Below are 24,230 nucleotides of genomic sequence, written 5' to 3' on the forward strand. Positions count from 1 at the left end.
CCCAGTGGCCCCGGCCCGCCGGATATCCGGCTGCGCACGTGACCCTCCGCGGCTCCCTCGCTTGGCCCCGGCCGGGAGCCTTGCGTCATCGCCACGCGCCGGAAGTAGGGGCCGAAGTCGGAAATGGGGGCCCGCCGCGCGCTGCATTTCGTGTTCAAAGTGGGGAACCGCGGCCAGAGCGTCCGCTTCTACCGCGAGCTGCTGGGCATGAGGGTGAGTGAGCGGGCGGCGGGGGGGCCCCTCAGCTGGCTGTGTCCGGCCCGCCGCTGCCCCGTCCTGTGGCCGGGCGGGGCGCGGGGAGCGCTGCGGGGCTCCGTGGGTCGCCAGGGCCAGCGCTCGGTTTGCTGGGGCCCGGGGCTGAAGCCCCGCAAGCCCGGCTTGTTTGTCACGAGGCGGATGTGCCCAAGCGCTCCGTTGGGGTGTGCTTAGGTCCGTTTCCCGCTAGGGGCTAAGCAGGCTTTATTTGTTGCATGTGTTCGATCTGCCAGATTCTAAGACATGAAGAATTTGAGGAAGGCTGCAGAGCTGCTTGTAATGGGTATGTACCGTTATTTCTCTTTGTAATCTTTAGCGAAACTAAAACACCTGCAGATGCTGACTAACCAAATGGGCTTACTTACAGACCCTTGAGCATACTTCCTAAACATTGCTCCTTTCCTTTGAAGAAAGTAAGAATGTATCTTCTTGCGTCAGGGGTGCTTACATTGGAACATAAGCATTGCCATGGCAGATCAACAGTCTACGTAGTCACGGAGGCCCAGATCTTCAAAGGCAGTTAGGTGCCTAAATACCTTTGATCTGAGCCACTGGTTCCTGAATGGAAATTATACTTCATGCTTCTGGGATTTTATTTTATTGTGTTTGTAAATGATATTAGGGAGCCTAGTGCCTTGGGTAGGTATCTTATTATCTTAAGTCAAAATAAATCAGTTAAAATAAAATATCCTGCTACCGCCAGTGGCCTCTCATTTCTTTTCAAAAAGAAAGAGCTTAGAATATATTGTCTAACTTTACAGTTTTCCTATATGAGGATGAGGAAATACCTTTTTGACTCCACCTGGTGAGCTGCTTATGCTCTGAAACATGAACCTTGAGGGCACTTAATTTTATCCTAGCTCTTGCACTATAGTTGCAGTTCCTATGCTTGGATTATGGATCAAATTATGGATCAAATCATATGAAAACTACTGTTAATCATTCTTTTAGATGGCTGTGCAGTTGGGCCTTCCTAGTTACACATTAACATAGCTTAGCAGGGAAGGTAAAGGGGGTGACTTGATTATCGTGCATAAGTACCTACATGGGAATCAAGTATTTGATAACAGAGGGCTCTTCAGTCTAGCAGACAAAGGTATAACATGATCCAGCGGCTGGAAGTTGAAGCTAAACAAATTCAGACTTGAAATGAGGCATACATTTTTAACAGTAGAGTAATTAACCACTAGAGCAATTTACCAAGGGTTGTGATGGATTCTCCACAAGAGGAATCAAGTTTGGATGTTTTGCTAGAAGCTGTGGTCTACAAATCATTTTGGGGAAGTTCCCTGGCCTGTGTTTTACAGAAGATCAGACTAGATGATCACAATGGCCCCTTCTGGCCTTGGAATCTATTAAATTAAGAACTTACTGGAAAGTTACTGTTTTCTATCACACTTTGTGGGAATCCCTTAGTCATAGTGCCGGCTCCTCCTGTTAGCCGGAACTCATTTTAAAAAAATGACTTCTATATGGTGAATAATTAACCAGTGGAACTTGCTGGTGCAAGATATTATCAAAGCAAATAGTTTAGTAAATTTCAAAACAAAATTAGACTATTTGTAGGAGAGCTGCATCTGCTGTTACGTAAGAAACTAGATAGGAGAGGATAAAATTATAAGGATCCTTTCATGGTTGAGGACATGAAGTGGGCACCGACTGGCATGCTCTTTCAGTGATATAGTATTGTATAAAAGTTTGTATGGTATGGGTTTCTGCACTTTCCCCTGAAGCATCTGGCACTGATTGGTGTCAGGGGTAGGATATTGGATTAGCTGGACCACTGGTAATGCAGTTCCTGTCCTGAGGCACTTCTTACTTGTGTGGGGGGTTTGTTTGTTTGTGTCTGATACTGACTACAAATAAATGTGATGGTTGTCCTAGCCCTTATGATGGAAAGTGGAGCAAAACAATGGTGGGCTATGGGCCCGAAGATGATCACTTTGTTGCAGAGTTGACCTACAATTATGGAGTTGGAGAGTATCGACTCGGCAGTGACTTTCTGGTAAATATCACTTGCTGTCCTAACGTTCTTTTGTTCTTGTTGTGAGCTTTTTGGCTCGGAGTCCATTCAGACTATGTCTTGGATGCGCTTTCCTGATACTATTTGATTCCCTATCCATTTTGTTCCCTGAGGGGAGTCTTGCAGGTGCTGTTTGCATGTCTTTTGTGCAAGGAAGAGGAAGTGGGGAGAGGTGCTTTGTGCTCATGCTGCAGTTGGGCGGGGGGGTGCAGTTGTATTTATTCCAGGGAGCCCCTCACTCCCCACCCCACTGACAGCAAAATTTGGAGCTTTCTGATAGATCATTCTGGAGAACTGCCGCATCCCTTTTATTTCCCTGGACTTCCAGCCAAGGAGGAACTCACTTTCTCCTCCCAGTGGAGGTACTGTGTGTGCTCGTTGTTTCCCTGGTATCCTCCTCTTCCCCCGCCCCGGAGTCAGAGATGGATGGATGGTCATGGAAGCCACTCATCTCTAAGGTGGCAGAACTCTGGATTTGAATTGGCCACTGCCTCTGCAAAACCCAGTTGGTCAGTGCTGTTCTGGTGAGCTCTGCAAAAACCGGCAGAGCCAGGATCTGGCCTATTAAACTCCATCTCTCTGCTTCATATTTCCCTGTTGTGTAAGAGGTGTTACAGACGGAGTTGTTTTTATAGAGGCAAGATAACCAGCCTCTCAGAAGCTGTTTAGACCCTTGTTCAGGATAGCTCCAACTCTTACTACAGACCACTTGTGTAATTATTGTCCCCTCTCTCCGCTTTCTCTTGGAGGAAGATAATTGAAAAGCTGGGGGCAAGGAACCAGTATCTGGGCTGTTGAGGTTTCCTTGACACCAGTAGGTGTTTTAGCCCGGGGTATAGAGCAGAGACTACATAGATGATTGCTCTGTTCCTGGCAATGGATGAAGATTAGGATTCTGTGCTGATACTTGGAGATCTATTGGCTGACCAAAAAGATGGTGTTGGTGCATCTTTGCACAGGTGTATCGGTGCATGTTTGTGCTTTGTATCCTTGTTAGGGCATGACTCTTATGTCCAGCCAGGCCGTGAGCAATGCCAGGAAGATGGGATGGCCACTCAAAGAAGTTGCAAAGGGTATATTTGAAACTGAAGCCCCAGGAGGATACAAGTTCTACTTGGAAGACAAAGAACAACCACAGCAAGGTAACGCACACATACCCTTTTCTCTTGTCATCAGAGACTGAGAGCTGGAACATCAGAAGAGGTTGCAAATCTGGCTTGTCCAAGATTTATGGGAAAGTGTGCCTGCCTCATGTTGTTGCTATTTGTTTCCCATTACCATGAGCACAAAAACCTAGAGTTTAAAACTACAACATACACACCACTAATAGGAAACTATTACAATCTTGCAGATCCCGTGCTAAAAGTAACTTTGGCAGTCTCGAACCTGCAGAAGTCTGTTAGCTACTGGTCTGGTCTGCTGGGAATGAAAATTTATGAGACGAATGAGGAAAAGCAAAGGGCTTTGCTAGGCTATGCAGATAACCAGGTTAGTCATTTAGAGAAGTGACCATTCTTTGAGAATAGTATGTTGTGGGATTGGTTCATTTCATAATGACCGAACCTTAAATAAATAAATAAAGCAATCTTACTGAGAACAGCTGTTTCTCTAAACTTCTAAATGTTTGCTTTGTCAGTGTGTCTGCCATCCTGCCTCCCTGCTAAGCACATACTGTAAAAAGGTGGAATTGTCAAATTTGTTAGTAGTTCTGCTCTTAACTTTTAATCTAAAAGACTTAAAGTATAGGCATAATAATGCCCAGGCTTCATTTCATATGTAGGGCCTTTCTTTAAAGCAAGCAAATAGCCATATAAAAATGAGAACCCCAGCTGCAGCTGCTCGGGAAAGAGGCACAAAGGTTAAGATACCATGAAATATGGTAATTTAGAGTGAAAAGGAAAATCGGGGCCCTAGCTGCTCTTTCTACAGCGAGCTTAACATGAACATGAGATTATCCATTCAGTAATTTGCAGTCAGACTAAATTTATCAAATACTCAGGGTGAATCATTCTGCTTTTGTTTTTTGTATCTGCGTACAGCCTCTGTTTCAAATAAGGTGACAGAGGTCATTACTACCTTAATGCACTGGGAAATAAGCATATGTGGCTTTGACATGATTAGCTTATTATGTAACGCTGATTGGCATGCATGCAAAAATGCAGTAAAAATTGTATGAATTCTTTTTTGTCTTCAGATTAGTTTCCCTGCAAGCTAGACTCTTTCAATCCCTCTCTTTCAGTGTAAATTGGAGCTGCAGGGCATTGGCGGAGCAGTGGATCATGCCACAGCTTTTGGGCGGATTGCCTTCTCTTGCCCAAAGGAAGAGGTAACTGATTTCCTTCTTCCTCTGGCCCTTTCCCATATTGCCGGGGCTGGCCATGTGGAGGGTGACTCATAGTAATACCGATAGCCACTTGAAGGTCTCTCAGGTCACTGTGTGAACAAGATGATAACATAAAATGAAAGTTGTGTTTAACTTTCTCTTGGTGAGAATGTGATGGAGATGTGAGTACTGGGTACAGTAAATGATTGCAGCCTGATATGACACAACTGACCTTCAGCTCACTCTTTGTTTTTAAGTTGCTAAACATTGAAGCACTGATGAAGAAGGAGAAGCAGAAGATTTTAACGCCCCTAGTAAGCTTGGACACCCCTGGAAAAGCAACAGTGCAAGTGGTTATCCTGGCTGATCCCGTGAGTGATGTTTGAAATAGAGACAGAATAAACTTTAATTCAGTCTCCCCCTCAGGCAATTTCACTTTCTCTCCTGTTAAATCTGGTTTAGGACAACCATGAAATCTGCTTTGTAGGAGATGAGGCATTTAGAGAGCTTTCCAAGATGGATCCCAATGGCAACAAGCTGTTAGATGATGTAAGTAATATATTCTCTGTATTGTTTGTTGGTGGAGAGGTCGGAGCCTCAGGATAGAAATGCATAGACTACCTGTATGTTTTAAAATCCCAACACGGTCCAGTGCCTTTCCAGTCCTTCAAAGGCAGCTACACTGAGTTCTAAAGGGGTCTTTCAGATGAGTGCTTCATGCAGTTCTTCAGATGCTAAAAATCCCAAATAGCTTTGGGGGTTTGCCTCTGTATCCTGGAAAGAATTTTCCTTCCCTGTTCTTGTGGTAGCCACTTGGGTGCTACTCCTCACTTCAGAGGGGGCTGCAGAATGGATGATGCTAGAGGTGCAAAGTATCAGTTACAAATCAACCTAAGTAACAGTGGAAAGTGGCTTGTTGGTTGTAACTACAATCAGCTCAGTGCAGTAGAACAGCTTCACAAGATAATGGGCCGCTGCTACAGAAATGACAAGCAGTTTCAGGAAAAGTGTGAAAAGAAAAGGGACGTTTCAGAGCAGGAGACACTGATCCTGTCATGCCTGTGTCTTACCACATCACTTTGTCGGATACATTTATCTGGTGCAGCAGTGACAGTCACTCACCGTACCTTTTTTAACTTGCTTCTGAAACTAACATGTATTGTTGCAGGGAGTGTCTGTTGCTTTTGTTGTACTGAAGTCCGGAGGTGATTCCCAAAGAGCATTGTTTTTCATTTACAGTGTGGTAGAATTGTTTGCTTCAGGTAATCACAGATTAACTTAAGAGTTGGTTGTTATTGGTGAATAAGTCAGTCCTCCAGTTGACTGACTGCAGTCCTCCAGTTGACTGACTGGCGCTAACCCAAGTAGAATCCTGGACCTGTTTGCTTCTGTAAATGGCTGTTGTTTTAATAACTTTATCATTATACAAATTGTTCACTTCTATTTGTACAGGCGATGGCAGCAGACAAAAGTGACGAGTGGTTTGCTAAGCACAAAATGCAGAAGACTTCTGCTTAGTTGAAGAGAATTGTCTCATAAATGATGCCTTTAGCTGCTAAACACCTGTAAAATGTGTCCGGTTTTGCAGTCATGTTGTCCCGTTCAGTGAGAGAGTGTGCAATGCCCTTGCAAAAGTCTATGGAAGAAAAGTGGGAAAGTTTTGTTGTGCTGTGATGCACAGATTGAGCACTTGATTTCATAACATGGGGGCCATGGACTTGTAATAGGACACCCTCTCAAGCTTTTCTCTTTCCTGTTGGATTGAAAAAGACCAGAGTTTAGCCTAGACATTAGCTGCATCTTTTCGGTATTTTAGGTAGCATATATCTATCGCAGGATGTGTACTGAGCTATCTTTCTGCAGGGATTTAGGAGTGAAGAATAACTCCATTTCAAATTCACCCTGCTGAATAAGACCAGAATGAATTTACTGCATGCACTAAAACAGAACGCTGGCAAGGGGGAGGATCAGAACACTAACTAATTAGATTAAACTATGGTATTTTATTCTAATTAGCAGTTGTCTTCCAAATAATTCATGCTGCTAAACCTAACTGAATAAAAATTCGTGGTTCAGAGCTGGGTGGAAAAAAGCTCTTTGGAAGTGTTGAAATACTTGCTTTCAAAGCAAAGTATAGGTTAAAAAATAAAGTAAATGTTATATTGATGGTTGGTTCCATTCATGGAAAATGTATTGGACAACTCTAGAACTTATTGCCATGAAGTGAAAGGGACAACATTAATGGTGGTATAATAGCAAATAGACTTGTTGTGTATGTTACAGAGCATTTTGTAAGGTCAGTGGCTTTAGCAATGCTCAGTCTGCTGCACATGGAAAAGAAAAAGCCTTTGGTTAGCTACTGTTTGTTGTGAACAGTGCAAATGTTTCTGTTTTTATGACATAGATTTAATCTGGAACTGAGAGCTTGTCTACATGGGAAAATTGATTAGCATAATTATAATAATAAATATCTAGCTCTTAGTGGAATAGGTGTCCTGCTGTAGCTGTGCAGGTCAGTTTCCCTATCTAAACCCTCAGGCTGACATCTAGGTTTTGATTCTGAGAAAAACCTCCCTGAAGCCAAATGTAGGTGGATAGCTCAGTTGCTATGAGCTGGCATATGAGTAAAATGTTTGAGCATAGCTTATCTTTTTTTCCAAATAAACATTAAACAAATAAATCACTGCAGTACTAATGAGAGCACCGTGATGAGCATAGTATAAATGCCTGAATCAACAGAAGGTAAAATACATAGTCCAAGCTTCTGAGCTTTCAAACCATCAAGACACAAAGGTGCGACATAGACCTTAAAATACTGGGCAAAATCAATGGGTGGAATTAGATTTTTTTTTTCTTTCTTAGACACATTAACCAGTATGTTTCCTGGGTCAGAATTTCTAAAGAATGATGCAGGAACTGATATGGGAAGAACCAATACAGAGTTTAAAATGTGTGACTTCATTGGTACAGCTGAGAAATATGCTCATTACCTCTTCAAAAGCTGTGTTTTGTCTCTGTACTGCCAGTGTAACTGTTCTTCCATTTCCCCACTCAGCATAAAATCCTGGCTCTGTCTCAAACCATCCTTTCAGGCCAGAGGAAATGAGGTTATTTTGGAGAATGTGAAAAGCTGAGGATTCCCTGATAGGCCTTATTGGACTAGGTCTGTCCTATGGCTTCCATGCACCTTAAGCTGCATTATATCTATCTGCTAACTGCAGTGCACCAAACACTTGACATTCCAAATGGGGGTTATGTAGCAAACTAGAGCCAGTCAGACTTTATTATCTGGGAGAGGGGAAGAGTAAAGTGACAAATGGATAGCTGTCTTGAAATTAGCTTTAAGTGTGTTAATTTAACAACTTGTCGTCTTTTGGGTTGAACTGACTTGAATGCCTGCTGTTGCTGATGGAACTGTAGAATCAGCACGTTCTGAATAAATATCTACAATATACTTGTTGCATACATTTACTGGTTTTTGATAATTCTCTGGGAAAAGTTCACTTAGCCTCTTGTGTTACAAAAACAAGTGAGCAAAAATCAACTAGCAAGCAAATGTCACCCACTTACTTTCATCCAATTTCTTAACATAATAAACACCAAAATATTTGAAATTAGTCTTTGATTTAAGCAGAAAGGGGCCACTTAACATTCAGCTTCTTGGTATTTTTTTGTTTCAGAAAGTTTGGGCTAAATTTTTTTCAGTTCAACTAGGTAGCAATTGTAAAACTAAAACAAAACAAGCAACTTTAACAAGAGACTTGAAAGAAAAAGTAGCTCAATGTTGGAGTAATAGTGGGCCCTTTACTGTCCTTTCCCCCTCCGTTTTTAATAGTGGTAGTGTTAAGTTTGTTACCGGTCTTTCACTTTGACCCCTGATATCTTAAGAATTTATTCTAACAGTGCCTTTTTCTTTGTAATTGATACTACACGTGAGACTAGGTATTCAGTATGGGGAGGGAGCTTTGAATTTAGGTGTGGTTTAGATTACATTGAATGCACACTCTGACTTTAATGTATCCAGAACTAAGGCTAACGATTATATTGGAGTACATGGGAGCTTATTTCTGTGCAAATTATACTAGACAACAAGGAAACACTTGAACAAAAATGCTATTTGTTGAAGAAGTAAATGTTTCCGCTTGCCTCAGCTGCGCGGTGCAGATTGCCATTTCATTTGCAGGTAATAGTTACTGTTTAACATAATCTGCTCTATACGTGGGTAACAGGCCTGGAAGAGGGAAGCTGTAGAGAGGAGTGTGTTAAATTTCTTTTGCTGTGGTTTCTTATTTCAACCTGCTTTCATGAATGCACACATCAAAAGAGTTATTCCGAGGCTCTAATTATTTCGGTCCTCTACTGTAAGACAAAACTTATTAACCTTTTCTCTTGCAGTGTGCAGTACTGTCAGAACTCTAAAAGTCACTGCATCATCCTGTCTAGGTCTATGATCTACACGGGAGAAAGGACTGCTTGGAATATCTTTCAGTTAAAACATCTGTATTTATATTGTGATGTGAAAATGCACCAAACCCCTTGGGCCTCACACTCTGCATAATACTACAGATTTGTCTAATGCTCATATTGAAATGGACTGTGAACATACAGTAGGTGTTGGGAATAATACGCTCAGACTTATCTCTGGAGGGTTGGATCTCAGCTGTTGTTCACTGAGACATTCTCAAAGCCCAGTTTAAAACTGTTTAGTTCTGAGCATGTGCTGGATATTGTCTTAACCTACTATTACATCTGTTCACTTTTAAAGGGATCGTGTCAAAGACCCTTTTCAGTAAGGGTGCAGCTGAGTATGGAAAGCTATCACATACAGTCAAAACAATAGCAATATTTTCCATCAAGTTCCTTAATGTACAGTAAGCTTAAGTATCCCTTCTAACTCAGGTAAGTGCAACATTTCCAGATAGTAATGTCACTTTCAAATGGAGGGTGTTGTTTAAGCCAATACGCTTTCGTAGTTTATCAATTAAGTCTGAATTATTGGTAACAGTTTAATAGACCTCCTCAGCAATGGCTGGCCTATTCTTAAACTGAAATGGACTTCCACAGTTGTGTGAACTCTCAAATAGCAGCTTGCTGTAACTGTCTCTGCAAAGTGAATGCTCCGGGTGTCTCAGCCCCCTCCTTCTCTTGCTGAGCCCCCCTTCTGTGGTGCCTCTAGGTTGAGTCACAGCCTGGGTCCTGCATGTGATGACATCACAGTGCTGGGGAATGCCTGAAACAATCAATGGCGGGGGCGGGGAGAATCCCCTGACCATCTCAGCCAGGCAGTGCTGCCAGATGCCTGAAAAGCTCTGCCTGGATTGAAGTGCCTCAGATACCATACAACTAAAACATAACATGATGTGAAGATGCATTAACCACACATAAAGCTTCAGACTCTGTGCATGACACTGTAATGATCTGGCTCTAATTTTTGTATTGAAATGGGATCTGAATGTACTCCCGGTGTCAGGAGTAGCATGCTCGCTTTTATTCTCAAATGGTTGGATCTCAACCTGTCAGTTCACACAGCCCAGTATGAAATAATATATATCAGTGTGGTGGTGTCTGGTGCCCACAAACAAGGGCCCTAGGCTCCTAAGTGCTGTACAAACACACAACAAAGAGGTGGGTTCATTTTAATAATGTGTTGGATGCTGTAACAATCTCAGGCTAAGCTCTGGGTTTATCTTTGTATCATTTACCTTTTAAAAGACACAGTTGGCAGGACAGCCAGGAAAGTGAAATGGAGACTTTCTTATTATTAAACTCAAACCAGGTGGCTGCTGTTTGTGAACTTGGACTTTGACTACAATGAAATGTGGCTGCCACTGACGGCAGTTCAATTTTAAAATCCAGCTTTTCATGACTGGTAAAATTTAACGGGTGTGATCATCTGTGCCAATGACAAAGTTCCTTCTGTACACTCTTCTATATATTGTCCTAGAGCCTGCTCCTTAATGTAGTTGGAGACCTGATCCTCAAAGGTCTTTAAGTGCCTAACTCCCCTTGAAATCAATGGGAATTAGGTGCCTAAATACCTTTTGTGGATTTGGGCCTAAACGCATTCCAGTCATGCACAAAGTCACTGATGTTTGTCATGTGTCTCTTCTTTCTTCATCTCAGCAGGGGCAGAAGTGCATGCAGTGAAGTGGGGTTTGGGTGTCTGTTTTTTTCAATTATATATTAAATACATGCCACTTTGCTATAGGTTTGTTACAGAGGGCAAGGTCAAAGAAATACACCTTGCACTTGGGGCAGAAGATGGTGAGGTTTGATGTGGTTCCTTAGTTGGTGGAAGAGTTCATTCCCCAGCCTGGGCCGGTCTATTTCTGTCTTCTGTAGTAGATGAGTTTAAGCTCGTTGGAAAAAGTTCCATTGAATCAGAAGAGCAGAGTGGCCAACCTCTGTCTACATCCCAACCTGCTGCTGTAAAGTAAAGTGAAAATGGAATTCTACCAATTACAGCAGCAGCCGTGGTGCTGCATGTGTGAAGGGCACATGGAAGGTTTTGTAAATAACACACTTGGAAGTAATCCTGTGTTTTGTTTAGAGGGGCAAGTACCTGAAAAGGGCAACTGGGATGGTGAGGAATTCATCTGCTTCTTGGTCCTTGGCATCATCATTCTAATGTCATCACAATCTTTGCCATAGCAATTAACTTATAGTGGGGAGTGAGAGCTGCTGACTTCTCAATGAGCCCCCATCATACAGTTTTTATTTGCATATATCTAGTAACAACCTCCCACCCTGGCACCAGTGAGAGAGAGATGGAATGGTTTCTAAATTAAAGGTTTGCCATGGGGTTGTATCGCTTTAGCTTGCTAAACTGATATGCTTCGTTAGGAACTGAGCTTCAGCACAGAATCTGAAGCGTTAAAAGGAAGTTAATGTGGAGAGGGAGAGATTGTGTCTAGATTAACCCTGACCTGTTCTGGATTAATGATTGCACAACATTTGACCTTGTAAAGGCTGCCTATGGTGTGTCTTCTCCACACCCCAGGATTACATATTGGCAATGTGGTTTCTTGTTTAATTGTCTGATTTCCACAGGCCCATTTTAGTAAGGGAGAAACTGTACAAAGTGCTGTCCAATGCACAAAGTCAAACAGCCCACCACGTTCCTTTATGTACAGTAAGCTTGAGCAGCACTTGTAACTCTGGTAAGTGCAACACTGACAGACAGTAATGTGTTTTTCAAAGGGAGGGTGTTCCTTTAAGCAAATACACTGGCTTGGGAAGTAAGCCTCTTAAGTATCGGTAAGAGTTTACCAGAAATCATAAACAATGACTGAACGATCCTTATCCTAAAATGAACTTCCACACTCGTATAGACTTTCAAAGGCCATGCACAACTTTTTCAGTCATATACACTCCATGGCTGCTGATTACAGTTGTATTGGCTTGGCAGCTACTCTACATTGATCTAAGGGGTGAGAGGAAACTCCCTAACAGGGATGTTGGGTCAAAAGCCTGCTAATGCCACATGGCTGCCTGATATCTGTGAACACTTAATTTTTAGCTACGTGCTTTTTTTTCAGCTCTTCTGCTTTTGCTATGTAATTCTTCATGGCATTAGCCTTGCCCATCCCTTTGTGTCCATTCCAGGCCTCCCATTTGGCTTTGCCTATTACATCAGTTGCAGCAGGGCAGGGGATGTTGATGTCGCCAACGGTGGCTTGTTTGTAGAGACTGTAAATCTCCAATTTTTCTTGGTCTGAGTTTGGCACCTTCATTTCCCGGACCATAGCAGCAGCTTTCTCAAATTCCTCCTGAGACATGGTGAGAGCTCAGCGTCAGGACTGCTCCTTTCTTCCGCTGTAGAGGGCTTGCCAAGATCCTCAAGGGTTGACCCAGGCCACGACAACTGGAATGAAGGAGAATTGCAACAGCAGAGTAAGATTTTTAAATGCCCCAGTGAAAGACCGTGCAACTGTCTTTAGCAGGAGCAATACAATTTTCAAATGGCCTTAAAATTAATCCCAGATTAGGGGATTTAGCAGATTTTACAGATTTTTACAGTCAATTCTTCTTGGACCGAGCATTACCTTCCCATTTGGAGTCAGGATCTTGGGGTCTGTTTCTCTCTATGTATAGCAGTTAGTCTCTCTACTGTGATGAACATGGTATAAAAATATAGACTGTTTATAAATATAGCTGGTTTGTAACATGTGTGGCCATCTATTCATCAGAAATCTGCTAAACATATGGACAGGTTTAGTCTGCCTTTGTAACCAATGTGGAAGAAGGTCAAAGGAAGGCAGTTATTCAAAGAAAACAAATTTAGCTAGGAATTTGGTCTTAACTCTATCTGTGTCAGTCTGGATTTCAGTGGGGTTGCTCTGGATTTCTGCCAAGAGGAATTTAACCTGATGTGCCTATATATTGGCAGTTTGCCTAGGAAAGAAGCAGTGTTGCCAACTGTTATACTATTTGGTGTTTTTTCTTAAAGCCCCAGCTGCTGGAGTCAGGTGATTATCCCACAGTCTCAGCTTTCATTTAAGAGGGGGGTAGAAAAATGTAAATTTCTATCCCTGATCATTGTGGAGAAAAATTTGAAAATGTGACTCAAACATTTAAAAATCCAGAAGGAAAATAAAAAGAACCCAACTATTTATTATTTTTAAAGTTAATTTTTATGGGGCCTGACATGATTTTGGAAGTCTTGAGTTTAGCAATACTGGAAAACAACCACAAACACACACAACCCCACCATATCCCCATGCTGAATTTTTGTGCCCCGAATGAGACAGTCACGTAAACAGTGGAAGTTTTTGTGCTATACTAAAATAGATATTTATAAAGTGCCCTGTCATAGTACCTAGCTAAGCAATGCAAATATGACCATTGATTAAAGTACTTCTCTATAACCAATTGCTGGCTGCTAATAGGTTTAAGTTAAGTTCCTTAAGAGGCCTGGGCCCTCTGTTTCAAAGCTAGGATCACCTAAATAAGAGTGGCCCAGTTTGCTCAGCATCTCCTAAAACCAGGCTCGTTTGACTGAGATGCCTCAACTTAGGCACAAAAGGTTTGAACACTCCGGCTTTGGTGGGGTGGTTCTCCCAGCCCCCTTTCATTCCATTTAAAACTGATGCTCTAAACACACACCCCGTCCCCCAATCTCAGGGGTATCCAGGATTCTTTGAGTCCCAGAAGCTGAGAGCTCCCAGCCCCTCGTGCTGAGGGAATCTGAAGTGTCCTGGGGAAGCAAATCTCCCTGTCCAGGACTCAGCCGGGGTAAGTCAAGATGGGGAGCAGGGAGCTGAGAGTTTTAGGAGGGGAAGATTTTCAGTGTCTCGGTGCGTGATCTGGGGGGGGCCTTAGTAGTGGAGGGGCTGACGGGGATCCCCAACCAGTGTCTTCCCCAGGAATTGAAATTGGGGGGGGGGGGTGTTTGAATTTACAGGGGGGGAGTCAGGGCCGCTGAGGGGTGAGACTGTGAGGGTTAAGGTGGCTCTATGGCACCATAGTAAAAACTGAAAAATGTTTCATGACCATTTAATTAGATTTAACTAATGTTTTAAAATCACAAATATTAAAGTTGGCTACTCAAGCCTTCTATGAAGCACTACGTCTACATCCTTCTTGGTTTCTTGTTATAATTTTGCACAACTCTGTTAATGAACTTCTTGAATGCAATGCGTTCATCTCTGGTGGCTTCTTGTGTGTCCGGTACTTCCATTCCTTCAAATGATATGCTCATTAGTTCATTCACATGATCAGGCAGAAGGCGACTTCTTTCAGAACACAAAATTCTATTCACTTGAGGCAAAAGAATGCTCGACTGTAGCTGTTGTGACTGGGAGTAGCAAGAGATGAATTTCTACTTCTTTCATCCCAGGAAACATGGCACAAAGATTGGGTCAAGCCACTAGTGACGATAAAGAAGTTGAAGTCAAATCTTCATTTGTCCTACAATACTCCACTGTGTGTTCAAATTCTCTATTCTGTCCTGAGCACATGGCAGCCCCATTGCTGGTAGTGCCTCACTCCACTCAACTGTCTGTGTTTTATAGGACAGGGATCTGTAAAAGCTACGTAGAGGTTGAGTAGAATCTATAAGTCACTGTTGTAGATTTTTAAGAATCAAGTCTGTGTACTTTTTCAGTTGTCTTAACAAACACTTCTTGTCCTCTTCACTTAAGGATTCAATATAAATGCCTTCATTACTCAACTTCTGAACTGAAGTCTTTGTTCTTCCAGTACTTTTTCAGTGGATAGCTCTCTGATTGATCCAAATGTAGCTTCTATTGCTGGACAAAGATCTACTACTGTTGTAGCAGATGCCTGGATGGCCATTGTTTAATGACCCAAGTGGTTTTAACAGTAGACTTACAAGGGAGAGAATGGCAGTAGTCTTCTCTGAATGTAGTAGCAAAAGTAATCCACCTGTCTCACTACTTAGATCCATCCCATCTTGGTAGATACTTTCCAAAGCCAGTAATAGTAGCTGGAGTAATTTTAAGACAACATTCAAGGATCGCTCATGAGAAAGCCAGAGAGTTTTCCCAGGTTGGACTAATTTGAACTTCAGTCCCAGTGTATCTTCTATATTTTCCAAGATATTCAGTCTTTTTGGACTCTTGCTGAAAAAAGAATATAATGAAAACATTAAATTTATAGCTTTTTAAATGTCTTTTGAAGAGTCTGCAGCTCGTACTAGCACTAGTTGGAGTAGATGGCCTCTGCAGTGTGTACAGGAGAGATTAGGGTTATGCTTTTCTCTGAGCAAAGCTTGTGCTCCACCATGTCTTCCAGAGAAGTTTGCAGCTCCATCAAATGCACAAGCAGCCATCTGTTTGGGGTCCAATTGACAAGCATTTAACTCTTCTAAGATGTGGGTTGTCACAGAGGCAGCTGATGTGTCTTCTATAACTTGAACATCTAGAAATGCATCTACTGGCCTACCATTGACATCAAGATAACTTACACAGTGACTTATTACTTGATGCCCATTTGCATCGGTGCATTCATCAGCCATGTATGCAAATTTTTTTTTGTGGTGAGAGAGTTCTTCATTCTTTGAACTGTTGAGTCTTTTCACTGTTGCACCACATGCTTCTAGCCAGTCAGTTGAGTTTCCTGCAGAAAGACAGTGAGCATTTGCTGTTCTTGTTCAGAATCAGTGTTCAGCTTCAGGATGAACAAGTGACCATGCACTTAACATTGGCCTCCAGTTTGTAGTGTGCGGTATCTCTTGCTTAAATAGACAGTATGATGCCGCAGCCATGTTTGTTCGCATGAACTGTGTTGTGTCTCCAGCATTCTTAACAGCCTCATTAACACTCACCGGTGTTGTCCTTCGTCAGTGGAGACTCAGCGTTCAGAGGTGCTTTCACATGAGTTCACCTCCCAGGTGAGGGGGCAAGAAGGCACCTTGCTCATTCCTCCAGCTGCTCACTGTTCGCTCTGGCCACTGTTGTTCGTTGTGCCACCGTTCACTCCATCGCTCTGTTGCCAAGGGCCCTGCGCCATCACCTTCTGCTGCCACCTGCCACTGTGACCTCTGCGAGTTGGTTTCTTGAGGTTCCACCCAGCTCTCCGTGATTTCAGCTGAGCTCTCGGGGGGGGGGGGATGGGACCTCGCTGCTAGTGCAGACTGGGCCGTCTCTTCCACAGAAACTCTGTCCCCCAGCATGTCTAAGCACTTTGACCTGATTTCAGCTGCAGTGGTCACTTAACAAAACAAAAGATTAGCTATGGAGCCTAATCAGCTGTCTTTAAACAGGTTTCAGAGTAGCAGCCCTGTTAGTCTGTATCTGCAAAAAGAACAGGAGTACGTGTGGCACCTTAGAGCCTAACCAATTTATTTGAGCATAAGCTTTCATGGGCTATAGCCCACTTCACGAAAGCTTATGCTCAAATAAATGTTAGTCTCTAAGATGCCACACGTACTCCTGTTCTTTTTTGTCTTTAAACAGGGGAGAGAGGGGCAGGTCAAACAGTACTTGGGATTCAGGGAGACTATCAAGCAAAACACCTGTCCCCACCCTCTCTCTTCATGCCCTCAATCAGCAGAGGCTAAGGACAGTTCTACTGCCCTTTACTCCTGCAATAAGACCAACAACATTTCATTACCCCCCCTTCCCTTCCCATTCAAGTGATTTATAACCCAACCCCAGCCCAGATCTGTCACTTAGGAAATGCAGCTCTGTTTGCTGGATACCTAGGTAGATTAGGTGTGAATGTAAATACAGTCTGGTCCTGAAGCCTTTCCCCCCAGCTCATCAGGAGCTGCCAGGGAGAGCTCCTTTAGACTTTGCTTACAAATTTGAAATTATTAGGTAGGACAATGTCACCGAAATGAACGCACTGACGTGGTCACAAAAAAACAACAGGTGTAGACGGAAACTAGTCCCTGTCCATGCTTTTCAAATCTATTATACTTTTTCAGATACACGTATTTTATCATACACTGTACGGGCTTTTAAAGCGTGTATTAATGTTTCAGTTTCAGTTTCAATTCACGTTTCCAAACAGTCACTAAACAGGCACCGCTGCATGTCACTAGTCCACAGAACTGGGGTTGGGGGGAAATCCCTGTCCCCAGCCCAGGAGCCGGGCGGGAGGGCGCGGGGGAGGGCGGGGTGTTACCTGCGGGCAACGATCTGCGATCCGGGTCCGCGCCGTGCAGTGCTGCGCAGCCGCCCGCAGAGGCCGCTGTGCCGCGTCTGGCCGCCGGGAGCCCCGGGTGGGCCGCGGCCACGTGGCTCGCAGGCGGCGGCTGGGCCGGAGCGTCACAGAGCCGGGCGCGCCGAGCTCACAAGCGTCGCCTCGGGCAGCCGGGACCGGGGCCGCCCTCGCCCTGCCGGGGCCGCCGCCTGCGCCGGAGCAGCGGACAGGCCGGGCCATGGAGCTAGGTGGGTGCTTGGCTGGCGGCGCGGCTGCCCCCGGCTCCTGCCCGCGGGACGCTGGGGCGGCCTGGGGCAGCGGCGGGTGTGTGCGTGTTGGGACGTGCGTGGGGGGGGACACGCGTGGTGTGGGTGTGTTGGGACGCGCGTGAGGGTGTTGTGTTGGACGCGCGTGGGTGGGTGTTAGGACGCGCGTGGAGTGTGTGTGTGTGTCTGCGTTGGGCCATGCGTGGGGGGTGTTGTGTTGGGACACGCGTGGCAGGGTGTGGGCGTGCATCGGGGGGGGGGGAAGCGTGTGGAGACACACAGCACCTTAAACCAGCCTCACCTGCCGGGTGTTTAGTAAACAGCTCCGCCCTATAAAGTCGTTCCCACGTTTCTGGCCTGGGTAGGCGCCAGGTATCCCAGCTATTCTGGGCCGGTGGTTGGGCAAGCTACCCTGATGTAAGAGTGCGCCCCCGCAGAGTTGCATTATACAAGGATGCTGATCCCAGCAGGGCACCAGCCTTCCCCACCTAAATGAGGACCCTGGACTGAGCTAAGTAATTGCACCAGCTGGCTGAGGGGTCAGCAAGGGGGTTAGCAGATATCAGACCCGAGAGAGAATCGTTTGCCCTGTTTGTACACCCGATTGCATGCACCAAAAAAGGTGCGCTTCAGGGATTGCGATTCCATCTACGTGCATGAGAGAGAGACACTGGCAGATCCCTCCTTGCTCCTTCTCTTGTGGCTCATGCTGTTGCTACAGCCTCTCCGACAGTGTGTGAGGAGCAGAGGGTTAACCTGCCTGGACAAGAGGTCCACAATTCTCATAGAACGTTATATCGTGGCCAGTAACGCTGTTTGGAAACTGTTCGGAGGGGACAATGCACCTTCTGTGAGCAGGCAATGTAAACAGAAAAGATTCAAATCCAGTAACAAATACACACCAGCATCCTACACGGCAACCCCACCTACTGTGGGAATCCAGTGCCAGCCCCCTTGATCTCTGCGTTGGAGATTTAGAGCCCAAAGCTTTAGACCAATGGGGTATGTTGTATTAGGAGGAGAATTTGCAGAGTACGGCATGATCAATGCAGATCAATGATTGTCTTGTGGCAGTGTTTTAGCCACAGGACTTCTAGATGTGACTTTTCCCTGGAAGCAAGGCCTAGCCTTTCCTCTGGGGTGGGCCTGTGTATGCAGGATCCTTGCAGGGGTGTGCTGGAATGCAGCTCACATTTTAGAGCTGTGCAACATTCCAGCATGCTGGTACATTGGTCTGAAAGTGCTGCTGATGTGTGACCTTGGGTGAGTGACTTCACCTGTCTGTGCCTCTAGTGAACGTGAGCCTGACAGTAGTGCTTCCCCCACCCCCATGAGATCCTCTCTTGGAAAGTGCCGTATACACTTAAAGTCTCACAATTCTGTATTTATGTACAACACCAGAGCAGGGGCCTGTGCCAAGCAGACACGGAGACTTTAGGAAGCGGGGCCACCAAATTCCTTCCTCTATCCCTCCAGAAGCCCCCGTTATGCACCTTTTACCACCACAGCAGTGGAGGGGCAGTTTCACAGATTCCTTCCTCCTCTGGGGGTTAGAAATCTTGAATTCTTTGTCTGTGAGAAAGAAGTGGTGGGGTTGGCAATCTTAGAAACCAGAGCCCTGTTTGTGCTGCGTGGGCAATACCGATCCCGTGGCACGTTTTCTAAGAGGAGGAGTTTGTACTTGTGTCCGGAGCCCACCCCCCGCTGTTGTGTAGTGTGTTCAATGCATGGGTGTTGGTACTCATTGCCTCTAGCCTACCTGCATTTCAGTGCTGTCTAATTTGTAAACTGCTTTGGGATTGTAGGCTCTATAGAAACACAGGCTGATACTACAGTCATCAGCTGGAAAACATCCCTTTCCCTGCAAGCTGTTGTGCATGCGTGTGTAATCCTCTTTCCCTGACGCTCCCAGCCTGCCCTATGCTAATGAAGGAGCTATTGCAGCATGTGTAAACTGACCGTGTTTTTGTGTGTAATTGGTATGTGTTGTGCTCCTGTTTGGAGTTCAGGACAATCGCATCATCTCTCTAATCCCCAGATCTGGTGGACTTGCTGCATTAAGGGTTAATGCAGGGTTGTTTTTCCCCCTCTAAGATGGAAGGTTGAATCTTTTACTTCCTTGCAGCATTTCCGTAACAATCCATTAACATTCCTCAGTGTCAGTTAGTTTAAGTAAACTGTTTGTATTATAGCAGTGTCTCATGCTAGGTGCTGTGTATATACATAGAAAGAGACAGTGCCCACTCTAAAGAGCTTGCAGTCTAAGGGGATGAAACAGAAGAAGTTCCAAGGAGTTCCACAGGTTGACTGGACGTGTGTTGTGTGAAGAAATACTTCCTTTTATTTGTTTTAAACCTGCTGCCTATTAATTTCATTTGGCGACCCAGAAGAACTAGGGGTCATCAAATGAAATTAATAGGCAGCAGGTTTAAAACAAATAAAAGGAAGTATTTCTTCACACAACACACAGTCAACCTGTGGAACTCCTTGCCAGAGGATGTTGTGAAGGCCAAGACCATAACAGGGTTCAAAAAAGAACTAGATAAATTCATGGAGGATAGGTCCATCAATGGCTAGTAGCCAGGATGGGCAGGGATAGTATCCCTAGCCTCTCTTTGCCAGAAGCTGGAAATGAGCAACAGGGGATGGATCACTTGGTGGTTACCTGTTCTGTTCATTCCCTCTGGGGCACCTGGCACTGGCTGCTGTCGGAAGACAGGGTACTGTGCTAGATGGTCCTTTGGTCTGACCCAGTAGGGCCATTCTTACGTTAAGAAAGATGGGAGAAGGGCTAGTAATACTTCCTCATTTTACAGACTGACTAGCCTAAGGTCAAACAAGGAGGCTGGGGCAGAACATGGAATCCAGCTCTTCTGAGCCCTGGTCTAATTACAAGAGCATCTTTCCTCTCAGATTGAATTGCATTCATTACTATGTCTGTGTGTGCTTCTCTCTAAACAGGACCCTTGAACATCTGTGAGGAAACAACCGTGCTGCATGGCGGATTCCTGCTAGCAACAAAGTTGTATCATCCCAAAGCGTTGTCAGAGTTGGCCAAATCCGACTGGCCCCTGGTTGGGCAGCCTATAACCGATGCCTTGAAGGAGATATGCATCAGCCGTTCCTTTTCCCCACCCCAACCCAATGTGTGGAAGAAGAAAGCGGTTATCATCATCTGGGCCAAAATCCTCCTTCCCTGCCCCTTGTCCTCTGCGGGCTCCACCTCAGTTGACCAACAGTGGAAGGAAGATGTCTTCTTCTCGGTGGGCAGCATGATCCCGCGTATAAACCACACCGTCCTCTTCGAGCTGCTCAAGGCTCTGAATGCGCCACGGCTCTTCGTGCAGCTGCTGCTGGCGCTGCCTGCACCGGTGCGTCAGCGGGAGCTCGAGCTATTTGTCAAGTACGTTGTGAACGAGACGTCCCTGGTGGACGTCGCCTTCTTCCTGGACGCCTGGTGGGAGATAATGAAACACAAGGAGGGTGAGCAAGACAAAACGATCCTGATGTTCAGCACTCTGGCCCATCAGCACCTGTCCAAGTCTCCAGATGAGCCCTGTCAGCCTGCAAAGAGATTCAAGGGTGACCCCTTCTCCCTGCAGAGCCCCCCCATAGCCACTGGCCTGTTGACAGTTCTGATCGATGGGCTAAAGCAGATCTCCGGGAGCATCGTCCTCCCCAAGATGAAGTGCTGTGCTCTGGCCAACCTCGTGGAGCTGCTGTCGGTCTTCACGGTGATAGAGCGTGAGTCCAGCTCGCTGCCCGTCAAAGCATACCTAGACAAGATTGCATCCGTCGTCACCATCTGGAACGACGACAGCGAGAACCGGTACAGCAGAAGGGGTCTGGAGGAGAAAGTGAAGGAGGCCGAGAGGAGCGTGAGCTTGCTGTCCGTAGTCAAGCTGTCCAGCGAAGAGCTGTTTGTTGGCTTGAACTTCCTCCGTAGCTTGCTCCAGAGCTGGGGGGAGGAGCTGCAGTGCACGCTGAACAGCCACAAAGAGATCTGCTACGAAAGCTACCGACTTCTTGACAGCCTCACGGCCTTCGGGAAGAACCTGATCTCCTATGCCAAGTCCGGAGACCTGAGTGAGGACGAGAAGCAAATGGTGTCAGAATTGGGACAGATCATTGTGGACTTCCTCAAGAAGATCAATCCAAAGCTGAAAGGCAGGAATTCAGACAGCAGTGTCATGGCTTTGGTTGCCATGGCAATTATCGAGAAGAGGATGGACCGGCACACAGAAATGTGCTCCATTTTTGCTTCTGAGAAGGCCTGGGCTTTTTCTAAGGACTGGGTCACCTGTCTTGTTAAAAACAGAGCTCTCTTCCAGAAACCAGAGCTGGTCTTGAAATTGCTGGAGACCACCGTGACTTTTAGCCTGTCTGCCGATAACAGAGAGAGCAGGGAGCTGCAGAGCCAAGTGGTCAAAACTATTCTGGAGTGTTACACTGAGCTTCCACTACCTGACAAGAACAAGGTAATCTCGGGCGTCCTGGCTTCTTGGGGTGGGCAGGGCTTGTCCTTGAACTTGAAGACTTTCATGGAAGGGTTTCAAGAGGAGCTGAACTTGGCTTTCAACCAGATCACGCAGAGTGCGTCAGATCAAGGTCTCACCAAGGCTGTCGCCTCTGTGGCGAGGCTGGCTCTGCTCGACCCAGAGGCAACGGTGAAGAAGGTCTGCAACCTCGCTGTCGTCAACCTGGGAACACACCAGTTCCTAGCACAGATTCTGTGCTCCTTTCCGGCACTGAGCTTCCAAGAGGCACGAGACGACCCAAACCAGTCGGGCAGCCTGCTAGAGAGATGTCTAAAGGAGACTGTTTGGGGGAGACTCTCCTCCGCTAAGGAAAAGGAGCAGTTTCTAGAGTTCTTGACCTTTCTCATGCAGCCAAGTTCAGGTCATCCACTCCTCTCCCCTGCAGAGGTGACCAAAGCCTTTGTCCTTCCCCATTTGAAATCAGACTTTGCTCACATCGAGCTGAGCTTGCAGATCCTCAGTAAGGTTCTGGAGGTCCAGCCCAGTCCAGAGGAACAGTGGCTCAAGTCCTGCTACCCCTTCCCGCTTCTTCTGGGCCTCTGCAAGCTCCTGGATGGCTACACAAAGTACTGGCACCGGTTCAGGGACCAGCACTGCCCTTCGCTGGAGACCAAAGACCTGATTGCCACCACTCTCTCTCAGCTCTGCGAGGTGGTGGGGCAGAAAGCTGCCCCCTCCCCAGAAGTGTGGATCCAGTCGCTGGCCTGGCTGCGCCGGAAGGTTGAGCTGCTGGACTGGACTGTTGGTCTCCGGCTGAAGAAGCTTTTCGGGGACCACTTTAAGAACGAAGTCCCAGCTACCCTGTTTGAAATTTGCAAGCTCTCAGAGGATGAGTGGACGTCCCGCCCCGTCCCGGCCTATGGGGCAGGCAGCGGGCTCCTGGCCTGGATGGAGTGCTGCTGCATCTCCACGGCGCTGAGGGAGCAAATGCTCTCTCTCCTCACCGTTGATGTGGACAACCCAGAAGAAGTCAACTTGTTCAGCAAAGGGTTCCTGGTGGCCCTGATACAGGTCCTTCCGTGGTGCAGCCACAGCGAATGGAAGAGACTCACACAGGTGATTGAAAGCCTGCTACACAGGCAGGTCCTTCACGTACCTTATACTCTGGAGTACGTGCAGTACATGCCGCTGCTCAACTTCAGGCCTTTTGCCCACTATCTCCAGTTCTCTGTGCTCTTCCTGAGAGGATTCCAGCTGTTATGCAGCTCCAGCTGCTCCAGCTGGCTGCCGGCAGAAGCCTGGCAGCACGTGGTGAGACTCTACAGCAGCAGCCTCACCGACCTGCTAGGCTCAGTCAAGAGGGATTCCCTCTCTCACTGGCACTCTGCCGACGACAAGAACCCCACGCAGGAAGTGTCCTTCATCTACATCCAGGTGTTCTGCCATGTGCTGCATGTGGTGGCCATGCTGCCGGATGACTGCTCCGGTGAGCCGCTCCTGGTCCTGGCCTTGGAGATCCTCTCGCAGTATGAAACGCTCAGGGCCTCCGACAAGTCCCTGAGCAGCGCGCTCAGGAAAGCCAACGAGAAGCACTTCCTGGAGTCCATCACCGACAATGTCAGCAACAAGGAGCTCCGGGCCACGCTCCTGCAGAAGCTGAGCAAGCTGTGAGCCATCCCAGGTGGCAAGCAGGTCACAGATTACACCTGGAGCAAAACAGCGTGTCTCGGCTCCACGGATCATCAAAGCTCAGAGGCATGACAGAATGAGACACGCCGGTGTTGAACGGAGCCTAAACCCTACAAAGATGAGGAGAAGTTAATTGGAGATTTGTAAGATCTATAATAAACCTTTTCTTTTGGACTTGGTTTTGTAGCTGTATTTTTTAACATGCCTGAGAGTGTCATGGTGCATTTAGAAATTGATGCCTGCGTCCTCTGTGAAACCTGCCAGCTAAAGTAGTGTCCATTTTAGTTGTTCTTGACTTGCACTTCAGCTATTGCACCCGCAGCTCCAATCTGCCTTAATGTCTTGTTACTGTGTTTGCTGTTAAGGAGATTCGCACCAGGCCTACAGCCCTGTAACTCTAATCCAGAGAAGCTCAGCCTCCATTAGCTATTCAGTAACTGGGCCCCCTGCTAATACTGTCAGCAAATGGGGCTTAGGTCCTCATGGGCAGATTGTGACATCACCACCTGCCTGCTGGGGATAATTAAGTGACACCGCTAAACCTCTAGCAGCTTGGTAATGAATTTGGGTTGCTTCTGGGCTGAGCT

The 24,230-nt window shown here is 46.1% G+C and overlaps 3 protein-coding genes across 6 annotated transcripts; 2 read left to right on the forward strand and 1 right to left on the reverse strand.

The window, feature by feature from the left end:
* The first annotated feature begins 52 nt into the window (after positions 1 to 52).
* Positions 53 to 8,055, forward strand: GLOD4 (glyoxalase domain containing 4). Of its 2 annotated transcripts, XM_037880705.2 has the most exons (9): positions 53 to 213; positions 489 to 538; positions 2,140 to 2,260; positions 3,276 to 3,420; positions 3,630 to 3,766; positions 4,518 to 4,604; positions 4,859 to 4,972; positions 5,064 to 5,150; positions 6,054 to 8,055. In XM_037880705.2, exons 1-9 carry the CDS (start codon positions 124 to 126, stop codon positions 6,117 to 6,119), a joined length of 897 nt encoding a protein of 298 aa, XP_037736633.1. In that variant the 5' UTR covers positions 53 to 123; the 3' UTR covers positions 6,120 to 8,055. The 2 variants fall into 2 exon arrangements, with proteins under 2 accessions (XP_037736633.1, XP_037736634.1); XM_037880706.2 differs by lacking the exon at positions 489 to 538 and having other exon boundaries at positions 100 to 213.
* LOC102933180 (diazepam-binding inhibitor-like 5) lies at positions 6,408 to 17,261 on the reverse strand. 2 transcript variants are annotated; one of them, XM_037880708.2, is made up of 2 exons: positions 17,193 to 17,261; positions 6,408 to 12,465 (listed from the first exon to the last, which is right to left on the reverse strand). In XM_037880708.2, the coding sequence occupies exon 2, from the start codon at positions 12,377 to 12,379 to the stop codon at positions 12,110 to 12,112; it is 270 nt and encodes an 89-aa protein (XP_037736636.1). In that variant the 5' UTR covers positions 12,380 to 12,465; positions 17,193 to 17,261; the 3' UTR covers positions 6,408 to 12,109. The 2 variants fall into 2 exon arrangements, with proteins under 2 accessions (XP_037736636.1, XP_043387262.1); XM_043531327.1 differs by lacking the exon at positions 17,193 to 17,261 and adding an exon at positions 16,916 to 16,968.
* Positions 17,254 to 23,817, forward strand: GEMIN4 (gem nuclear organelle associated protein 4). 2 transcript variants are annotated; one of them, XM_037880703.2, is made up of 2 exons: positions 17,254 to 17,458; positions 20,438 to 23,817. In XM_037880703.2, exons 1-2 carry the CDS (start codon positions 17,449 to 17,451, stop codon positions 23,623 to 23,625), a joined length of 3,198 nt encoding a protein of 1,065 aa, XP_037736631.1. In that variant the 5' UTR covers positions 17,254 to 17,448; the 3' UTR covers positions 23,626 to 23,817. The 2 variants fall into 2 exon arrangements, with proteins under 2 accessions (XP_037736631.1, XP_043387245.1); XM_043531310.1 differs by lacking the exon at positions 17,254 to 17,458 and adding an exon at positions 17,840 to 17,991.
* Positions 23,818 to 24,230: the final 413 nt, after the last annotated feature.

The sequence above is a fragment of the Chelonia mydas genome, chromosome 17 (assembly GCF_015237465.2).
Source record: "Chelonia mydas isolate rCheMyd1 chromosome 17, rCheMyd1.pri.v2, whole genome shotgun sequence".
Taxonomy (NCBI): domain Eukaryota; kingdom Metazoa; phylum Chordata; order Testudines; family Cheloniidae; genus Chelonia; species Chelonia mydas.